General features: G+C 42.2%; 1 protein-coding gene across 1 annotated transcript in view; it reads left to right on the top strand.

The window, feature by feature from the left end:
* Window positions 1-22,319, top strand: part of prkcab (protein kinase C, alpha, b) — an 80,908-nt gene extending 58,589 nt beyond the window's left edge. Inside the window, exons 6-16 of the mRNA XM_019868890.1 lie at window positions 8,196-8,352; window positions 8,454-8,588; window positions 8,965-9,058; window positions 13,723-14,037; window positions 15,048-15,139; window positions 15,640-15,702; window positions 18,617-18,755; window positions 19,450-19,530; window positions 20,241-20,348; window positions 20,568-20,708; window positions 22,013-22,319. Of these exons, the coding sequence (XP_019724449.1) occupies window positions 8,196-8,352; window positions 8,454-8,588; window positions 8,965-9,058; window positions 13,723-14,037; window positions 15,048-15,139; window positions 15,640-15,702; window positions 18,617-18,755; window positions 19,450-19,530; window positions 20,241-20,348; window positions 20,568-20,708; window positions 22,013-22,177 (1,490 nt within the window). The 3' untranslated portion in view covers window positions 22,178-22,319. The remainder of the gene's footprint in view (window positions 1-8,195; window positions 8,353-8,453; window positions 8,589-8,964; window positions 9,059-13,722; window positions 14,038-15,047; window positions 15,140-15,639; window positions 15,703-18,616; window positions 18,756-19,449; window positions 19,531-20,240; window positions 20,349-20,567; window positions 20,709-22,012) is intronic.
* The last annotated feature ends 21 nt before the right edge of the window (window positions 22,320-22,340 follow it).

The raw sequence follows: 22,340 nt of genomic DNA, 5'->3' as shown, positions 1-22,340 counted from the left end.
TGTATTGTCTGTCTGCATGTGTTGCAGCACAGGTTGAGTTTGAAAATCCACTGCCACACAGATGCTAATCGTTAGCCCTCGTATCGATGGCGTTTCCCCATTGTATTTTAGCATTCACATAGCAGTGGCTATGGAGTTGCGTTAAATGCACAAGATGTAATTCATGTTGTTCTATGTTTAGTTGGACAGTAAACTTTGAGTGGGAGTGGCAATAAACAGCTTGACGCTTCTCTTTGAAAAATATATACAAAATCAGCCGACGCATTCGCATCCTCAACTGGAGGGAGAAAACAAAAAAAAAAACACTCCTCTAACACATATTAGGTCTGAAAAGAGAACTGGAGGCAGTGGAAGTCTATGTTCTTTTTTTCCTGTGTTGGGTTTGTGTTCAAGCTCGGTGCTCTAATGACCGCAGTGCAGCCGGAGCTTCTTGTTTTGGGTTTTTTTTTTGTTTTTTTTTTTGGTCTGGCTCCCGCAGACAAGTGGTGGGCTTCTGTGTAGTTCACCGCTCCATTCAGCGTGAACTTGATGAAATCTTTCCAGTCAACAAAATAGACAAATCTCTCAGGGTCTCGCCACACAGGCGCGTTCCTCTTCATCATCCCCGACACTCCATCTTCTCCTTGTTGTAATACTGTATTGACTTTGCCTCTCTGTATTCCAGGTTCTATTCAAACCCTGCATAACTCTCAAGATGTATGTATCAAGGCACAACTCCGACTTACTAATCAATGATGTGAGCTCTTTGTCGCCCCTAAATTTGAATTCCTAGCCTCTCGACATTTTGGATGAATCTAAGACGTTTTCTCTTCGGGCATGATTCAAGGTCCATAAATGAAGAGAATGGGGCCTTTGCACAGAGCCCTGTGACACACCAGTCCTTGTAGAAAGTTTTCCCAAAAGCTGTTCTTGCTCTAAGCTCAATATTTTTCTTCCTGTAGGTGTCAAACTCATTTTTGTCGCGGGCCAAATTGCGCGCACACACACACGCACACGCACACACACACGCACACCTTTTTGTCCTCTCTCCTTGCAGAGGTGACATAAATAACACTGAGGGCATCTGAAGATATTTTATTTTGAAGTGTCAAGAAAAGGCCTGTACGGGTGTACATACACACACGCTCACCTACAGTACACCCACTTTGAAAGGGCATCTGAAGTTCAGGCACACGGTAATGTTAACTCAGGCTGAGCCTTCCTATGGCTGACGTGCTCGCCTCAGGTTCGAAGCACAGTCGCGGAAGAATCCCGCAACACCATCAGGCTTTTCAAGTAAATACTGAAGTAGCAACTTGGACAAAATTATAGAAGTCATCATAAGTGTCGAAAAATGCAGACAGGTCAATTTTTGCGCAGATTGCTACAAGTGTGTTGTGTGACGCCAAGTTAGTTGGAACAAGCTTTGCTCTGAAAAACCAATCAGAGGATGAAAAATGTTGTGGTCACCCGGGGCCAGTGAGGACAAATGTGAATCTTATTTGTTTATTAACCCTTTCATGCACTCTGTAACCTGACAACCTGATAAACTGTCCACTGGAGTAACCGCTGTCCCTGAAAGGGTTAAATGTGACCATTTCTTTAAATTGAGGTTACTTGGGCCCACAGTACTGATTGTGAAGGGCTCGGGCATATTAGATTAGCAAAGGCAACACACGAATAAAATCCGATCGGACAACAAATCTAAAAAGAAAAAAAAAAAAAACATCTGAGAGACAGTACATTGACTGTAAGCAGTGCAGCCGAGATTAATTCTACAAAATGAATGGAATGGACATTTTGAAATAAATGACTACAATTTGCCTGGGTGAAATATTTGAATTTAGGTTGTAAACGTCGGTCAATTTTGCTAACTGGAGTTGACAATCTTATCAATGACCACAAGTACACTGAGTCGAAGACCGCAGAATGCGTCCGACTCTCGTGTCTGTGTGCAACATGATTTGCTGGCTTGGATCTCTGGCAGCACACAGAAGGGATGCATCCACAGCTCAAATTTTGGCCTTGAAGTGCAGCCCCCCCCCCCCAGATTATCAGACATTCTTAACTCGCACATGGCATTGTTATGCAACAACACATTAGAATTTCAAAGCCCTTTCGTGAGAGGATGCTGGCGGCCCGCTGCCGCACCGCACGCAGCCGCCCAAACCGGGGATCACATTTGCTCGCTTTTATTTTTTATGTCAAGCAACTACTGAGCTTGGACATGCGACGCGGTTCCACAGATTTGAATTTATTTTCAGTTTTCCACATTTACACTTTAGTATAGATATCGAAATATATTTTACAATCGAGTATAGCCTTTGCAAAATTTCACATCATATCATTTAAAAATTACGTATTGGTCAGACATAAGTCAGAAATCAAAATATTTTACCGCTGCGCAAAAGTACCATTCACACACAAATGCACGTTCACATCATATTTTAGCGTTAACCCTTTCAGGGACAGTGGTCACTACAATGGACAGCTTATCATGTTATCAGGTTACAGGGTGCATAAAAGGGTGAAAGTGCACGCAAGTAGTTTCTGCTTATCGGGAACTTTTGATGTCCACGCGTGTTGTCTTTTTACGAGCAAACAAGTCCTAAAAAGCGCACGGATCCAAGAAGGCACATGCACACTTATTCGTGTTGGCAAGTAGCTCACAGGGAGCAGGCAGTGGGGAGGATACACACGGCAAGCAGCTCTCGTTGTAGCTAAGCAACAACAGACAGTCGAGATGAGCCTTGATCACACTTTCATTGTGTGTGTGTGCGTGTTGCTTGTTATCAACGTTTACAGTACAAGTTGCTTGCCCGTGGAACGCTGTCTGAGCACTTATTCCATATTCTTCATATCGAGTTTAAAGGTGCTAAGCATGATCTTTGTCTTCATTGGTAAGACAACATACAGGATGAAGAAAGGCAGATACATACATTCAAACATTCAACCCCCAAAATGTTTCTTGCTGTTCCACAATTAAATACTAAATCTTCTCCCTGTTGTTGTGCGTGTTAAGGGACCAAAAAAAGAAGTGATATATTTTTGAAATGGATCGTGTCTGTCGTAGTCAAAATTGGCCTACCAGAGCGTAACTAGTACATAGATGTCAAGGATATTGAAAAAATGGTCAAGATGAGCATTTCTTTAATATTCAGCTTAAGGGTCATACAGTGAAACTCCTCTACAATGAAATCATGTTTGCAGCAAGACATTTTTCACAACAGTGGACTTTTCACTACATCAAATTTGATCTCAGATGTAAACACACACACACACACACACACACACACACACACACACACACACACACGTATGTGCACTCTTTATTTTTATTCCAATAGTGCATAAGTATGAGCATACACTTATTTGACACTTCATATAGTCAGTGTAGAAAGAAAAAAAGGGAAAGAAATTGCGAAATTTACCATCAGCATTCACTTTCACTTACATCAATTTCTTGCACAATGTCTTTAACTTTGCTTCCTCCATCTTTCATTTTGATCACTTTTGCCCTGTCTTCAAGCGTCAGAGCTCTTCTTTTCTTAAGTCATGCAAGGTCTGTTTTGTAGCCATTTTAGCAATGCAATGTTCGTGCTGTGTCTGAAACTGACAATAACAAATACTTCCTGGACTACTGAGCATGTGTAAACCAGTGTGGTGGTTGCTGTTGCCGTTTCTGAACGAAGCAGTAAAGGTCGCTGTGGCATGCTGAGGTCGGATTAGACTTTTGCGCAAGGCTTGTTTTCGTTGTAGTGAACCTCGTTGCGCGGTAAGGGCAGAGAAAAAGATTTCGTAGAACGCAACAGGGGGACTTTTTGTTGTAGGGGGAGCAGAAAAGTGGGAATGGCTTTCATGCATGAAGCTTTTTTCACACTCGGGGGTATTTTCGCCCATGTAGGTTTCGTTGTAGAGGAGTTTCACTGTATTAAAAAGTAGTAGGCCAAAAGTGGCACTAGTAGGGTAGTCTGGTGTCATGTCTGTCTTGACTGTGTTCCAACTCCAGCGAAGGGCGTACCTCGTTAACCCCATCAAGTGTTATTTTCTAGGCCTCGCGATACAATTCATAGTCGCTCTCATTTGGAATTATATTGTTTTTGCTCTCGATTGTCTTCGCATTATTGGCGTCTTGACATTTTGTTTGTTTATTCTTGGTGTTCCGCTTTTTTCTTTCATACATTGCTTATTTGGTTAGCACGAGCGTGGCACTGTGGTCCAGTGGTTAGCGCGTTGACCTCACACTGCAGAGGTCGTGGGTTTGATCCCGGCTCTGGCCTCCCTGTGTGGAATTTGCATGTGCTCCCTGGGCCTGCGTGGGTTTTCTCCGGGTACTCCGGTTTCCTCCCACATTCCAAAAACACGCATGGCAGGCTGATTGAACACTCCAAATTGTCCCTAGGTGTGAGTGTGAGCGTGGGTGGTTGTTCGTCTGTGTGTGCCCTGTGATTGGCTGGCAACCAGTTCAGGGTGTCCCCCGCCTACTGCCCGAGGATGGCTGGGATGGGCTCCAGCAACCCCCACGACCCTTGTGAGGATAAACCGGATCAGAAAAGGGATGGATGGATATATTGTTTATTCCTGGCTCTTTGTGACCAGCCATTTCAGTTCAAACTTTGTCTTTAATAAACATTTTTGTAATCGCACTTTGTCTCAGCCTGCATATTTGGAATCCTAAAATGTTCTTCGGTTCTGTGTGAACTTGACACGAGCAAGACCCAGTTGTTGTCGTGTGCTGCCGAATTGTCTTACCATCGAGGACAAAAAATGTACTCGTACCTGAATCTTAAGCTGGACATCAAGGCTGGAGCATAAATGCTCCAACGGCACTCAATACTTGCACGCTTTTGGTTTTCCTGCACTCCTCATTTATATGCATTTGTTTGCTTGATTTCGTCAGCGTAAAGTTACTTTGGTGTTGCCATGGAACTGAGTGATGCCTGCAAAGCACAAGGGGAGGAGCGTCGACATAATAATGTGGGCTGCTGAGCTTTTTCATGTCCGCCTCGCAGTTCAATTGCTTGTGCGTCTCATTACATTCGTCGTCGTATTCCCCCCACCCCCTCCCACACACACACTTTTGCGCGTATGAGCGTGCCTGTGTGACTTGCTTGTGTCGACGGAGTGATGCAATGAGAGGACGGGGCCATTCTATGCTATCAAGTAGGAATTGAAGTCAATTATGAGGTTGAGTCACACCATTGGGAAAAAGGTAAACATTAGTGACGTTGGCAGGTTTTTTTTCCATACACCGTGACTACACTGCCCTCTGGTGGTGGGAAGTGACTTTGCATGGGAAATTGACCAATCAAATTGGCACTGAATTCCCTCTCAGAAATGAATCTTAGGTTTCTGAAAATCCTTTTTTTTTTTTTTTTATTTATTGACTCCCCCCCTCCAACCCCCAGCTGTTAAAAATAGAGGAAAATGTAACTACGGAAGCAGGGCTTTGTTGTTGCTTGTGAAATAACTTCCAGTAAAGAAAGTTGGTGAGAATAAAAGGATACATCGAGAAAAAATGTTTTAATGACATGCAGCGTCTTTGTGCATCCTCATGAAAGATTCCATTTGTTGAGGCTTTTGTCATAACTCAAAAGAGGAGAGTGTGTCTGGCCATTTACTGTAGATATTGTCGCCATGGTGAAAGTGGCAAGCTCTCGCCCCCAACCAAACGCGTGTACACACACACACACACACACACACACACACACACACACACACACACACCTTTTCCATCCCATTGCTGTTGCTATGTAACAGCCCTCTTCGCGCTCCCATTTGTCAGTCCTCGCACAGGCAAATGTCACACTTTTTGCCTCCGGGTGTCTCAGGATCAAAACTGGCGGAGTAGTATGTGCTCCGTATACACTCTTACTGTATTTTTGGGTGCTAAAACAACAGCAACTGTGGTAGGCAGGCTCCCTCTATTGGTACACAAAACAATCGCTGCTAAAGTAGTTCAGTTCAGCTGTATTTAACTTCAAAGTTGATTTTTTTTTCTCAATTTTTTGGGCAAAATGCATTTGGATTAAATAAGAAAACCTTTATTTGTCTCACAATGGAGAAATTTCCAATTTACAGCAGCAAAATTATAAAAGGGAGGAGTAGAAGCACAAAGTGTGTATAAATAAATACAAATTGTAAAATATGGATATAAGCATATTAAAAATGGGTGAGTGGGGGTGAGTCCAGTCTTGGCTTAATATTTTCTATGACCATTATTTTGACTGCAACAACTGTTACAACTATTAGATTGGCTCCTACTACGACCATTGACTCAGTTGTACCACAACAAACTGTCCGAGCGTCCGGAAAATCCCGGACAGAATCAGACCATACAAACATAGACTCAGGAAAGTTAATCAAACAAAAATATCCCCTTGCCCCCAAGTACAAATAATGACGCTGGACAACAAGCCAAGAATAATGCAAAGAAAACAAAAAGCGCTTGTACAAGGCAAGGAACAAAAAACAGGAACAAAAATAACTTGGAACAAAAATACAAGAAAGACCAAACTGCGTGGACAACAAACCGTGGATACACTTAAACTCACCAAGTAGGACTTACAGTACTTTAATAACGAAGAAGATAAGCAAAGGCCAGAGCCAAAAAAACGGAGGAAACATAAATCGAGGCAAGAGCCAAAAATGGAACGAGAGTAATAAGAGAGCGTCGAGACAAAACGCACACGAACAATGACTTGAGCTCTGCAAAATTATCCATGAGGTCCTTAAATAGTCCCAATAATTTTGACGCCAGATGCGCAGCAGGAAAACTCTGCTGTCACCTGCTGGACACTAACAGAAAGTGATCATGACATAAACGCTGCAACTACTGCCATTAGAGCTCCTTCATCTCCTCCTTCTGCTACTATACAGCTGCTACTACAACCACCACGACATCTAGTACTATTCCTACAAGTACGATGACAGCTTTGACTATTAGCCACTTCTGTTACAATTACAACTACTACTGTTTCTACCACGCATTATCAACCAATAGTGCTTCCCATTGTCCAATTGCTTGCTACTTCATACTAATGTTAGTTAAGGGGCCGTCGTTTTTAATGGATGCCTCTACTTTACGAACGGCAAAAGGAGAGATGGATTCCGTTTGAACGCAGCTTTATTGAAAGGAGGGGGGGAAAGGACGTATGCACCGCAGCACGATCGAGAACACACTCTTGGCAACTAAAATCACTTCCTGCTTTCCCTTACTTCAACAGCCAATCAGAATCTATCAACATAAAAACATGTCTAATTATTAAACAACAGAATGCAATTTAGGTCATCTTAACATGAAATAATATGATGCTCAAACATAAAATGATAATAATATAACATAAGCTTACACTAACTACCATGACTACTCTTTCTCCTTCTACTCCTAATGATTTTTTTACTACTACTACTACTACCACCACCTCGACTTCAAGTACTACTCCTATAGCTCCTGCTCTGAATACCACCACCGCTACTATGACTATTAACTACTGCTGCTCCTACTACCAGCACCACCTCTAGTGTTTTTTTCTTCTGTGACTCCTCCTACAGCAGGGATGGCCAACCCGCGGCTCGCGAGCCGCATGCGGCTCTTTGGCTGGTTCAATGCGGCTCCTGGGCTTTCACACGACAAGCGTTGAAAACGCCTCGGCGGTGGCAATGCCATTCAAACAACGGCGCTAAATACACAGAACGTACTACGTCAGCCTATCATCAATCCCGTTACTTGATTGACATAGAGGGCAACCAATCAGATGACTGAATCACCACTCATGCGCAAACAGCGGCGCTAAGCTAGTCAGCGAATTACCTCTGTGTGTGTGTGTGTGTGTGTTTGTGTGAGTGTGCGCGCGCGCGCACGAGGACGGGACGCCCATGTGTATGTGGCTCTTTGCAGTAACACAGTACCAAAAATGTCTCTTTGTCTCTGACTGGTTGGCCACCCCTGTCCGACAGCTTCTGCTAAACACTTTGACTGCAATTCCCCTTCGTATCAACTGCGAGTGAGTCACTGGGCATTATTATCTTTGTAAAACGACTTGACTTTGAGCCATCCCCTGTAAATGGATCTCATTAGCTTAGCTGATGTTTATCCAAAACGCATATTGTGTCTCACAGGGTAACTTGTGAAGACCCGCTGAAGCGCTGCCATCCGTTCTACAAATGGAATTTTTTTTTTTACCCCCCTATCGCCTCTTTCCTCCTTCCCGCAGTGGGCGAAGCGAGGAACCTGATCCCTATGGATCCAAATGGTTTATCGGACCCTTACGTAAAACTCAAGCTCATCCCCGACCCGAAGAACGAAACCAAACAGAAGACCAGGACAATCCGTTCATCCCTGAACCCGTGCTGGAACGAATCCTTCACCTTGTGAGTCATGCGCCCATACACTTATTTTTTTTTTTTTTGTTCTGTTTATTTTTTTGTCCTGATATGGAAAAATAAAATCTCCTCTGTGTGTTTGTGCTCAGTAAGCTGAAAGTGTCGGACAAGGACCGCCGTCTGTCCATCGAGGTGTGGGACTGGGACCGGACCACGAGGAATGACTTCATGGGCTCCATGTCGTTCGGAGTGTCCGAGCTGATGAAAGCTCACACGTGTGGATGGTCAGTTGGGACGCGTTTCAGCGCAACACTTCAAATTGATCAGACTCAAAATAAAACAGGGCAGGCAGTAACGCTGCATTTCGATAACAGTCCTTCCTTTTGGAGGCTCTCAGATGTGTCATTCAAGTCTCTAAAATCCAGTCATTCGAGTCTACTGGTACACCTACCACATTAAATAAGACGTTTGATTGTTGAGGTGATTTGAACTCATTTGTTTGACTTTAGAAGCAATTGTACCACTTTTGAGTAACTTTGGAGATTGATTTTGTTTTGGGGGGGTTTCACTGAATAATAGCTGCTCTCCTTGTATGAAAATCTAAATATATCAATGTGGGTTTTTTTTTTTCATCTGGAAATATGCGTCTGTTTCTCGAAGGTACAAGTTGCTCAACCAAGAGGAGGGCGAGTACTACAATGTCCCCATCCCGGAGGTGGATGACGTGGATTTGGAGCTCCGACAAAAGTTTGAGGTGAGGCCAGCCAGAGGGAACATTATTCGCAAACAGCGCAAATACATATGAAATGTTCTCTTTTCTCTACTACAATTCAGAAATTGAAATGTTTCACGGTGAAATATGTCACTGTTTTATTTTTTTACAATTCTGAAAAACCACAAATTCACAATTTATGATTCATCAGAAATTCGAACATTAGATAAGAAGAAATTAGATACACTTAAACAAACTAATAAGAAGAGCTGCATGAACAGTTTAAAATATTGTCAACAAGGCAGTGCAGTTGAACAGTAAATGACACTCCATCGTGGGTTACATTGCAGACCACCCACCCCCTTAATAATTCATATCCACCTGATAGAAATACCCTTGAAATACACTCCAGGCATGTTTTTAGAACATTTACGGCACATGGAATTTTGTGAGGTCTTTTCACACACTTAAACACAAAATATATGAAGAGTGAGCAAGAGTAATAGATAACACAGAAATATTGACAGTAAACAAATCTTTGTCTTTCTAAACTAACAAACCTATCACGTCAAAATAGGCATCAATATTCATGCCCAAAGATTTCTATGATAAAATGAACCACTTTTTTTTTCTGTAGGCATAAAAAGCAGGATTAAAGCCAAAACCAAGCTAAGGTTGAACTAGGCCTCCTCCCTGTTTTCACTCTTCTTTTAAATTTGCAGTGTACTGCCATCCAGTGTCAGGCAGTGTAATTACACCTAAAGCAGAACAAAACTGAGTTATGGACGGAACACAAAAAATAATACATCTGTAAACTAGTGGGACTGCAAACTGAGAACCGGCGAACTGCATTACACTTTAAATTGGGAAAAAAAAAAAAAAAAACCAAAAACCCCCAAATATAAATCAGCAATATTATCTTTAAACACCAAATTTTTCATCTGGATCAAATTTTTTGTGGCCGTTGAGCGTGTAGACACACAAAGTCTGATTGAAAACTTTGCTCATCTACAGCATATCATCCGCAAGTAATACAGAGGCACAAGCGTGTCGACACTGTTATTAAACTTCATCTTCATGTTTGCATAGCGGCGCTTTAATACCAAATGGAAATATTAGCCCAACTCAACACACAGCCTCTTATTGTTTTTTTTTTTCCCCATCTCCTTTCATAATCCGGCCTGCCTTTTGCCCCCCCTCAAAAGCTCGCACCTTTACATGATGCAGCCCGGTTACCGTGGAAACAAGCAGGAGATGCTGAAACGCAGTCAAATGTGACAGCATTCATTTCCAGCCGTGCTTTTGACTCTCTGTCAATGCGATCATTCATATCAGAGCCTCGCACACTACAGTGTAATTCAACTTGCCCCCCCCCCCCCCCCCCCCCACACACACACACACAAATAAACCCAACCCTGAACGTCAGTAACTAACCAGTGAGTTTCTTCTCTTCCCCCGTAGGCCTGCCAGTTAAATATCCACTATCTCAAGGTAGCCGCTCTGCCTGCTCCTCCTCCTGTGTTTCTCGATTTCTTACACTGCCGATGTACTACTCTGGACTGTTTGTGTTTGTGCGTCCACAAGTGAATACGATTCACAAATACGACCCACCTAGCCAATAACACTGACTGTACTCGACTGTGTGTGTGTGTGTGTGTGTGTGTGTGTGTGTGTGTGTGTGTGTGTGTGTGTGTGTGTGTGCCCTTGGCTGTCTCTGAACTTCTTTCGGCAGTTCTCTTGTCTCTGTGAGCATGAATTACAAACCGTGCGGGAGGACACAGCGCAAGCGACCAAGAACAATAACAAGCACGACACATTTTGATCGATCCAGGCAAAAAGCAGGACTCTGCATTCTCCAAGGTCGCACGAGCCATGTCTGAAATTTGAAGCAGCGTCGTCTCTTTGCTTAGCTGCAATAAGAGCGACAATAAACGGGGGGAAAAAAAAGAGTACCGTATCTGTAATTATTAGTTTGACTTTTTTTTTAATGAAGCTTAAATTAGCATATTTTATCAGGTAATTACACTGGTCAACAGCAAATTTTAATCAGAGATGGCTTTACTTGTCCCTGAAGGATATTTTTGATACCGATTTCAAAAATGTCTTCACTTTTTAAAAAGCACAAGGGTTTTTGAGATATGTTCTCTTTTTTTTTGTTTTGTTTTTAATCTTTTTGCTTTTGACCTTAAAAGCTTGCACAATGCGGATTTTCTAATTTACAGGTATGACGTTTGAGAAAAAAATTCCACCTGTTGCTGAACATAGCCCTTAATTCATAAATATTACTCAATCGTCATCATGGTATTGAAAACTTGCCATGCTCGAGAAAAAAAAATAAGGACAGGTACAGAAGCAGTGCAAAAAAAATGTAGGAAGGTTTACTCGCATGACTGACTAAAAATAATGTAAAAACTGGTTGACCAGTGTTTTTGTCTCCCATTGCCATGACAACCACAGATGACCGTTACATTTGATATTGGTGGCACTAAGTGGATTTCATTTCCATCCTTAAAATAATACAGAATTAACTACATCGAGTAATAACTAATGTTTATATGTATAGGGTCATTTTTTTTGGTACTGCTTATTTTATTGTATTTGTATTTTATTTATTTATTTACCACCAAGGGAAGTAAGATAGTTAGTCTGTCACTGTCAAGAGACCAGGGGCAAAATATGAATATTGACAGAAAAATGTAATTAATAACTGGACTTGAAAAAAAAATTAAAATCAAAAAAAAGATTCTGTTCAGTAGTACTGTTTTGAACTTGAACTGCACATCTTTCACCTTTTTTTTCTTGTGAATCCCCCCCTCTTCTCAATCTACTTGCCTGCGTACTAACTCACGTCCTCTTGCTACGCTGGACACTCACTTGAATGAAGACCCATGTCGTGCATGCTCAATCTGTCCACACGGGGGCAGTGTCATATATGTAAAGACACAGTGTATAGTACTGTACAAGGCTGCCGTGGCTCTGTGTGTGTGTGTACATGCAGTTTTCCGTGTAGTCGGGTGCTTGTTGACGTTGTCAATCACAATTAAACACCGTGACACGGTAACATGTATTTAAGACCGCCTGCCACCAATATAATTTGCTTTGTACTCGTGTATTGGTGCCGTGGCACTTCAACTCACAAGCGACCCGATTAATGAGCTTTCGCGATACGACCCCTTGCTGGGATTATTTATTTATTCATTAATTTTCGTCTTGAATTGCAGGCAGAAATTTAATTGCTTAATTTTAAACAAAAGGGTTTTTTTTCCCATCTTAATCAAACCACATCATCAAACCACATTTGAGAAGGTATGCTCGAATAATGCTAACGCAAAATGTTTAATGCCAGATATGTGCTAACAAAACTAGCATGGATGTTTTGGTAGTTGAAACTCTTATGGCAACCACAATATAAGCAGCAACAAGACAGACGATATAACAATACTCACAGGCGTACATTATTTCTCCTTGGCCTAGAACGACTAATCTTACTGCAATGTACTGAGTCTCATGATGTGAAAATCTCGTTGGTCTGATACACTGTAAATGTATTGTACTGCTCCACCGTTGTCCAAGGTGCACACAGAAAGCACACAAAGGAAACTGTTTTCTTACTCTACATGAATTCGCATTCAATTACTTCTTTTTTTTAAGTGTTTTGAGTTGCAAGTGTGGTCAAAGGACAAATCAAATTCCCACAGTAAGTCAAGCCACCGCCATATCTGCTTTGAACCTCCTCACATTAGCATTTTGATGCATTATAGAAAGAAAAGGGGGGCTAATTGCCAACATGAGGGATTGTTGGTCTGGCAACAGCTGCTTGCCTTTTATTTTGACGTTAGCAGGCAGCCTGCGAGCTGGCAGGGTCTTAATTGTCTTGCTTTGTTGTCGTCGTCGTTCAAAGACAACCATTGAGCCAGTCATTAGAATGGCACACGGCCTTGGTGTCAGCAAGGGAAAATTGTCATCTCATTGCCACAGAGGAAATTAGCACATCATTTGCAATATATATGCGCGTGCACACGCACACACACACACACACACACACAGATATATTTCTTCTTAAATAGACAACTAATGAGAATTCCACTTCACCGTTTGTTTTTATTGACTCTTGGGATGTTTCGATCAGGGTATGCCATCAATATTTGTCAATGATAGGCTAAAAAGAGCCCTTTGGCACCCTGGTCATTAAGAGTCAGATAATACATTGCACTCGACTTGCTAATAGGAATGTGGATTTTATTGCTTTTGTTACCAATGTTTCATGCCAAGTTAGTTTTCACCCACCCTGTGGAATAAAATCTGAATATTACACCCCCGAAAGCTGTAATTTTATTAGAATGGACAGTAGTTGCAGTATTATGGGAGGGAAGGTCCAAAAGGTATGACAATAACCATTATGAAGTTAGAACACAATGACGGGGGAAAGGTTTGAAGTCTGTGTCTTTGATATTATCATACGAAAACGACCATTTTGTCAAGTAAAGAATTTCTTACAATTAAACGCCCACCTTGCCTATCCCTGAGAGTTCAGTCGGATTTCATTCTGGCAATCTGTTATTTTGTTTGCATAGCATCTGTTTCGCGTGTTTGTCCTGGCCGTTTACTTTTTGTGCGCCGGCCGCACGTTATTGAAAATGCAGATTGTTCAAACGTTGGATGACGAAAGGCGCGCCGTCCGCGTTTGTGCTTTTTGACCGCCGCAGAAAGCCAAGCTGGGCCACGGAAAGAAAGTCATCACGCCTTCGGACCACCGGCGCTTCAGCCTCCCTTTGGGCAACGCCGAGCGTTTGCGTCTGAGCGACTTCAACTTCCTTGCCCTGCTGGGGAAAGGCAGCTTCGGCAAAGTGATGCTGGCCGAGATGAAGTCCACCGAGGAGCTGTACGCCATTAAGATCCTGAAGAAGGATGTGGTCATCCAGGACGATGACGTGGAATGCACCATGGTGGAGAAGAGGGTGCTGGCGCAGAGGGACAAACCGCCGTTCCTCACGCAGCTCCACTCCTGCTTCCAGACCGTGGTGGGTGAAAACTTGCCCGCTTCTAAGTACCAAGTGACCAGGGGTTTTATTACCGTCCGAGCAGGGTCTTCGTTTCTCTTTTGTTGTTGTTGTTTTTTTGGGGTTTGTTTTTTGCCAGACATTTGGTTCGGAAGTGGATGGTCAGACAATATGTGGCCACTTAGAACGGTTAAGTTGCCCATCCAAGTTCTTGAACAACAGAAGTACAGATTGTAGCAATAACAAATTATTTTTTTGGAGGGGGGGGGGGCAGAAGAAACAAGCCGCATTGTTTTGCCAACAAAACAAAAATGTCATATTCACAACCATGAGTCAGCATTAAAATATGTCTTATGACAATGAAGTGGTGTTGTTCCAAAATAAAGCCAAAATACCATGGTATTAAAATCTTAGTTTAGTGAGGGCTAAAAGTAATTTTAACAGGGGCGAATTACAAAAAAATATTTTTTTTCCCCGTAATATTGTGCTATTCATTTGGGAAAAGTCTTGAAAAAAAAATAGGACCGTATGATCGCAAAAATACATATTTTGTTCTTGAATAAAATACGACTAGACTTCTAGCGTTAACTGACTGTGCGGATGTGCCTTTTGTTCGGAGAAAACATTTTAAAAAATTTAAAATTAACTTTATTCAAGCAGGGATGTCAGATTTAGTTATTGTGATATGTCACAATCATGTGAATGCTAAAGCTAAGGTAGGGAGGAGCAATGTTGCTATGAAAGGCTATTATTACATTTGACTTCTTTTATTTTATTGGCGGGCCATCTAATTTGTGTTTTAAAAGATATACATTTTTAAAACAAGCTTTCATAGGTCAAAATTAAATAAACAAAAAAATGAAAATAACCTGATGTACAAGAAAGGAAAAAAAAAAAAAAGAAAATCGACATTTTTTAAAATCGGGGTCAAAAATACATTGGGACACATGAAGCCGTGTCTGATTCAAATTTCCTGCTGAGTGGTTGCAATGAAAGTACTCGAGAGATTCATTCGTCTGCTTTGTGTTTAGGATCGCCTCTACTTTGTGATGGAGTACATCAACGGGGGAGACCTCATGTATCATATCCAGCGTATGGGCAAGTTCAAGGAGCCGCAGGCCGTGTACGTTTTTTTTTTTTTTCCTCCTCATGATGCAATACAGGCGGCCCAACGGTCCAGTGGTAATAGCGCGTCAACCTCACAGTGCAGAGGTACCAGGTTCAATTCCAGCTCCGGCCTCCCTGTGTGAAGTTTGCATGTTCTCCCCGGGCCTTTGTGGGTTTTCTCCGGGTACTCCGGTTTCCTCCCACATTCCAAAAACATGCATGGCAGGCTGATTGAACACTCTAAATTCTCCCTAGGTTTGTCCGAATGTGAGCCTGGATGGTTGTTCGTCTCTTTGTGCCCTGCAATTGGCTGGCAACCAGTTCAGGGTGTCCCCAGCCTCCTGCCCGAAGACGGCTGGGATAGGCTCCAGCAACCCCCTGTGACCCTTGTGAGGATGAGCCTATCGGAAAATGAATAAATGGATGAATGGATGATGCAATACAATTTGAGGTTTGAATACTTTATTTGTTTGAATACTTTATTATTCATTCTTTGTTTCCCCTCGGCCCCAACAGTTTTTATGCAGCTGAGATCGCCGTTGGGCTATTTTTCTTACACCGGAAAGGAATTATCTACAGGTGGGTGACACTTGACACATATGCAAACTCATCTGGAAACAGATAAACAGTTTATATCGACTAAGCCACTTAAATATTCAGCTGTGATACTCGATTGTGTTTCTGTACTGTATGAACGGCATGATGTGTATTTTAAGTGAAGCCCTTTGTTGGACTTTTACGACAGACACCCATGACACCACTTCCGGCCCTCATATGATGGTATGGCTGGAGAGAAACCGGTGCGCTGGTCACTGATAGGTGTTGTCACCTTTTGTGTGATGTGGTAGAACACTGGCATGGTTTTTGGCCTCACACCTTGCAATCAGTCCTTTTGCTTCTCTGACCATCCCAAGCAGACTCCTTTTTGCCATTCAAAAGTTGACCTTGTCGCAGTGTGTTTTCTCCTCCAGTGGGTGACGTTGCTGATCAAATTATGCTGTCGATACTTGCAGGTGACATTCTTTGCCGTTCAACTTCAAATATCTTGATTCCGCTTTTCAAAATAAGATTGCATTCCATCATCTGGAGTCTTTGGGAGGGTTTCCAAACTGGAGGTTGGCTGCTAGCTTGGGAGCGGTAGCAGCCATTTGAGCATCGAGCTCAAATCTTTCTTGTCTGCTCCCGGATGTTTGGCGCTGGGACGAGCTTTAAATGCAGCTCTCTTAATTAAATGTTTGACTCAGTGTTAGAGAGGCTGACATTGATTTGGACTTGGCTCTTGGCGTAATTTTCATTTTCACCAGGTTTAGCAACGTTGCCATCTATGAACATATTTGATCAACTCTATTTTGCACAATTAATTTTGCTTTGAACCGTATGTCGTGTTTTTCTCTCTGCAGAGTTTGACAACTTTCCTTCATTGGATAGTTTGTTTTTTGTCAAAATAACAACGTACAGATATTGCCTGGCGTCCTGCATTAACTGTAGACTTTTGTAACGGTTGCAACTACCTTTTGCGTTGTTGGACGCTTCGTGGCAGATTGCGTTTGCGTCCAATTATATCGAAACGAATACCTTCACTCCCTTCATTTTCCCTTTCAATCCGTAACCAAACACACCGTCTGACTTCTTAAAAAATAATTGGGCAGTAAATTATCTAAAAAGTGGCCTACCTTTCATCCAAAGTTACGTGTCGCGCATCCCGACGATGGAGTTGAGTCGGGCGAGCAAAGCCGCTCGCTTGTGCACTCCACGCGATGTCCAAAACGAAACCCAATCCAGCGCTGTCCAGTCGAGCCAAAACGAAACGTTAGCTAGTTCCTTGAAGAACGACTAGCATGACATAAATATAGAGTCTTTCCAATAAGATATTTATCATTGAGGGGCTTAAAAAAAAAAAAAAAAAAAAAGGTTATAACTCTTCGGAAGGGAGGCGTCGTTTCACCCTAAAAAGTCGCACGGTGCTGTACGTCTTTAAACAGTTTAGTTTTCCAAAAACATCAAACCAAATCAATTCCATGTCCGTTCATTTCCGAATCAAAACACAAATGAAAAAAACCCCAACAAAATCAAATGTGTTGTCTTTCCCGATCCCACACCTGCCACTCATTACTTGGAGCGTCCTTTTTTTGGGGTTAGGGGAGGGGAGGGGTCACATGCGTACGAACCAAAGAAGCGGACCCCAAAGAGAAAAACTAAGATGATTGTAATATGGCTCCAAAAGGCAAGAAATTCCCCCAAAAATTCTAAACGAAATTTACACAACCCTCCATAATTATTGGCAGCCCTGGTTGAGATACTGTATGTTCTTTAGCTTCTAATAAATTCAGTTTTTATCAAAATAAAAAAAGAAGAAAATCCCAAATCCAACAAATGCATTTATTCTTTGGGGAAAAAAAAAAATCCACGTTAGACTAATTTAACGGCAGCCATTTTTGACAAATGTTTGGAGGCCAGAATAAACAGAAAATTGAGTTCTCGAGTTATTTAAGCATGGAACCGAACAAAAGAAAGTTTGAACCCCCTTCTCTCATCAGAAAAAAGTACATTTCTACATTTTTACCATTCTTTTGTAAACAGCAATTGAACATTGGTAAGTTTCATGAAAATATTTGTTTCAGAGGAAAAAAAAGCTTTTTGTGAAAGGATGCATTTTAAGCAGAACTTTTACTTTGCTGGGGTTTTTTTTTTTTTTTTTGCATTTGTCAAACATCAAATGTCAAATACTTCAAATATGTAAACAATGGTTTCCTCCTAAATAACAACATCACCCAAAAAATGTCACTATAATTGCAAAATAACAATTTATTGCAAGATTAACAATACACTTGTTCCAAGACAAACTTCATGCATCAGTCATGCATGAAGTTTTCATGAACGTTGAACTTTGTCTGTGAGTGTGTGTTTGTGTGTCTGCGTGTGTGCGCACGTGTTCGTCAAGGGGGACGATGGGATTCCGTCCTCTTTTTTTAATTGAAAAAGCTCTGTTGTAGCGTTAGCTGGCAATATTTTGCCATGTTCTCAACACCACACTGTTTTCGCACGCCACCTCACGCCGTAGGATCACCGTACCACACCCAAGCTCTGATCAAAGCCACTCCCGCCATCTTCTGGTAATTTATATCAATACTGACCGAGGAGGTGCACTAAACCCTTGATTCATATTTTTTTCATTAAAAAAACACCCAAAACGTTTTGATACTAAATGATAGGGTTTTTGAAAACGTACTATATTTTCACAATCATCCGGCGCACCGTGATAAAAGGCATAGTGTCAGTTATGGGTGCCAATCATTAAAGAGGGCTCAGACAAGCATACACTGGTAAGAAGGATTTTAACAAAAGTTATCCAATTTATGTCAAACAACTTTGATATCCAGAAGAGCCAAATATGAAGTCTAGTGGCTCTGATGAAAGACTAAGTAGAGATAAGAAAAGCTAAGCAAAGAGTGAGGTTGTCATTGCCCACTCAAGACGAGTGCTTGCGTTGCAGGGACCTGAAACTGGACAACGTCATGCTGGACTCGGAGGGCCACATCAAAATCGCCGACTTTGGCATGTGCAAGGAGAACATGTATGAAGGCATGTCCACGCGCACCTTCTGCGGCACGCCCGACTACATCGCACCAGAGGTGAGGCGCTCATGGTGAGGAAACGCTCACCGACGACTTTCTTCACTTTAGTGCAGCGGCGCCTTGAGATCGCAAATTATCTTTCCCCCGTTGAAGTGAGTGGAAAGCAAAGCAAAATGTTTGGAATATATTTTTAAGAACAAAAATAGCACTCTATAGCGTCATACAGTTAACATACAGTAAGGAACTTTTTTTTTTTTTGCTCCAATTCAATAGACATAGTGCTGCTCCTTCTGGTGTGCACGTCTTCGCCCATATTCCTATGTGAGGAATTACCATATGGTGTTGTAACTTTATGATGCCTTTGCAGACAATGACTTCTGTGTGTCCTGAATGACATCATAGCCATGTGGTCTCTTTTTTTTTTTTTTTTTTGTACCGGGTAATTGTAAATTGAGGGACCAGCACAAATTGTACCGTTTCCTCTGGGGTTTTTTTCTGCTAAGGGCAGCTGCATTTTTGTTTCGTTTTCAACGCATCTCTGATTATTGTGGCATGTGCATGTGTGTGTGTGTGTGTGTGTGTGTGTGTGTGTGTGTGTGCGTGCGTGCGTGCGTGTGTATGGGAGGGGGGATTGTCACCCGCGATCGTAAATTGTAAGGTGGGAGAAAGCGTCTTTGTCTTTGTAGTTAATGGGGAGGCTGATTTGGTGGGTTTGAACCTCTTTCTTGTGTTATCTTCTTGTCTCTGTCAGATTATAGCCTACCAGCCGTATGGAAAGTCAGTGGACTGGTGGGCATATGGTGTTCTGCTGTATGAGATGCTGGCAGGACAGGTAAAGAAGTGCAGTTGATGGGCACCGTTTTTTTTTTTTTGTTTGTTTGTTTTTAAATCACCCCAATTTCTTCTAAGGCGCAAACAATGATAGCCTCTAACCGGATAACATGATAAACTGTCCACTGTAGTGACCGCTCTACCTGAAAGGGTTAATGTCCTCTTCCTCCAGCGCATACCTCCGAACAGTAACGTTTGCATCAATGCTGAAGCAAACACAATTTGAGGAATTGTCCTAGCTAATAATAACACCCCCCAAAAAAAGTAACTGTGACTTTTCAGGTACACATTTCAGAGCAGTGGTTCTTAACCTGGGTTCGATCGAACCCCAGGGGTTCAGTGAATCGGTCTCAGGAGTTCGACGGAGCCTCTGCCGTGGAGGTTAAGAGACACCCGACTCAACATGTCAATCAGTTATGACACGCCCGCTTGGCCATCACTGGCTGCAGATGATCACATGACGCTGCTTGTCCAATCAGTGCTGCAGAAAATTTAGTTCACTCAGTAGTCAACTTATGACTGTTGTGATAGGACGTCGTACAATTTTTTTAAAAAAAGTATACTTATCTCTTGAAATTGTATTTACTTTTTTCCTGTTTTTAATAAATGTGTTTTTTTTTAAATCTTGAATTTGTAAATTTGTTTTGTTTTAATCGCCTCACATTTCAATGACGTGATGTCGTACCGCTCTTTCCATTTGTTCCTCCGCAGCCGCCATTTGACGGCGAGGACGAGGATGAGCTCTTCCAGTCCATCATGGAGCACAATGTGTCCTACCCCAAGTCCATGTCCAAAGAAGCCGTCTCCATCTGCAAAGGCGTACGTGCACCGGCATATCACATTGCGGCTCTTACAATGCATCGCGCTCCACCTCAGCAATATCACAGTGTATTTTTCACTACACCCGCTATATTGTGGATTTTTTGGCTTTTTTTTTTAACCTTTTATTACAGAATTTAGAGTTGCACGCCTTAAGTGTAGTATAAATACAGCTAATGTGAAGTGTGAAAAGCAAGATGTGCCATTTATGCGTGGCAGCTGATGACCAAACACCCTTCGAAGCGCCTCGGCTGCGGGCCCGAGGGGGAGCGGGACCTCCGGGAGCAGGCCTTCTTCCGACGCATTGACTGGGAACGACTGGCCAACAGGGAGATACAACCACCGTTCAAGCCCAAAGTGGTAGGGAGTGCTCAACGCTGACCTTGTTTTGCCCAAAATGAGCCGTCATAAAATTCTTTTTTTCCAATTTGGGGGGGAAAAAATCTCATTGCTTCATTTGCCTTCATTTTAGTGGAGGCATAAACTATAAGACTGAAACATTGTATAATAAATCCGATGTTGTTTATTCTTGTTCATATTCATTTATTGCTCGTCTTTGTTAAAAATACAAAGGATGAGGACCTTGAACAAATCATTGCATATGAAACTGCCATACTGGCCCGAATATAAGACGGTGTTTTTTTGCATTGAAATAAGACTGAAAAAGTGGGGGTCGTCTTATATTCGGTGTCTAGACGTTATGCCCATTCATGACGCTAGATGGCGCCAGATATCATTAAAGCGAATGCTGAACTTGACTCCCCAGGCCAAAGTGAACCCCTGCCACGAAGAATAAAAATAAAAATAGCGGTAGCACGAAGAAGAAAAATAAAAAATAGCGGTAAGAAGGAAAAGAGAAGAAAATACTAGAAGAGATAACAGAAAATGAAGAAACGTAGTGACAATCTGGAGAAAAGTGGGCCGAAGATCAGCCAGGTTAACCGGCAGCTGAAGTTATGATGTAATTTATATTTCAAAAACCAGAAGCCATTCATTTACGAATGTGATTGCACTTTAGTTTACATATTTAAATGTTCAGATATTAAGATTTGAATGAGGCAAAATAACATGCTTTTTCTCTCAAATATATTGTTATAATTATTTGTTTCAGATGTACTGTAATTACTTGAAAAAGAGGGGGTCGTCTTATAATCAGGGCCGTCTTATATTCGGGCCAATACGGTTCATTCGCAAAAACAAAACGCAATTCCATTCCTTAGTGTGTGGACTTTGTATCCACTGCAACTTGTATAACATCTATTTTTATACAGCAGTCAAAGTGTTATTTTTTCCATTCGTTCGTTGATTTAGCTGGAAATACAACAAGAAATTTGCAAAAGATTGTTCATCAAGTTCCACGTGAAAAGTTATGCTGACTCCTTTCCGCCGCATGTATGATTGCTTAATTGTGGATTCAACCTATGAATGTTGTGAATTTCACCACCCAACCCTTGTTGAGGAGCAGCGAGTTGTGCAAAAAGTTGTGAAGCCTTCAACATTTAGCCGCAATTGACGCTCATGCCAGAAAGCGCCGCTGCAGTTTGGCAATTTCAAACGTTGAGCTGTAAAGATTGAACATTTGGAACTTTTCGAGACCCGTGTACTTGCATCATTCGTTTACAGTGTTCAGCGTTGAAAGTAATCCCGCGTGTTTTTTATTTTAGTGCGGCAAGGGAGCAGAGAACTTTGACAAGTTCTTCACGCGCACGCAGCCCATGCTGACCCCGCCGGACCAGATGATGATCGCCAACATCGACCAGAGCGAGTTTGCCGGATTCTCCTACGTCAACCCGCAGTTCACCCACCCGTCGCTGCACAGCGTGGTATGAGCCAACGCCACCTCGGACCGGCCGGCTCCCCCCACAAAAAAAAAACCCACAACCGTCTCACGTAATCCTTTGTCCGCAAAGTTCAGACATCTCGGTATTACTTCTGTATACTGTGCGCAGATGGGACTGAGGAGCACACTTGGGAGGGGGAGGGAGGGGGGGG

The sequence above is a fragment of the Hippocampus comes genome, unplaced genomic scaffold (genome assembly GCF_001891065.2).
Source record: "Hippocampus comes isolate QL1 unplaced genomic scaffold, H_comes_QL1_v1.1 scaffold98, whole genome shotgun sequence".
Lineage (NCBI taxonomy): Eukaryota > Metazoa > Chordata > Actinopteri > Syngnathiformes > Syngnathidae > Hippocampus > Hippocampus comes.
This window is presented reverse-complemented; position numbering and strand designations above follow the sequence as displayed.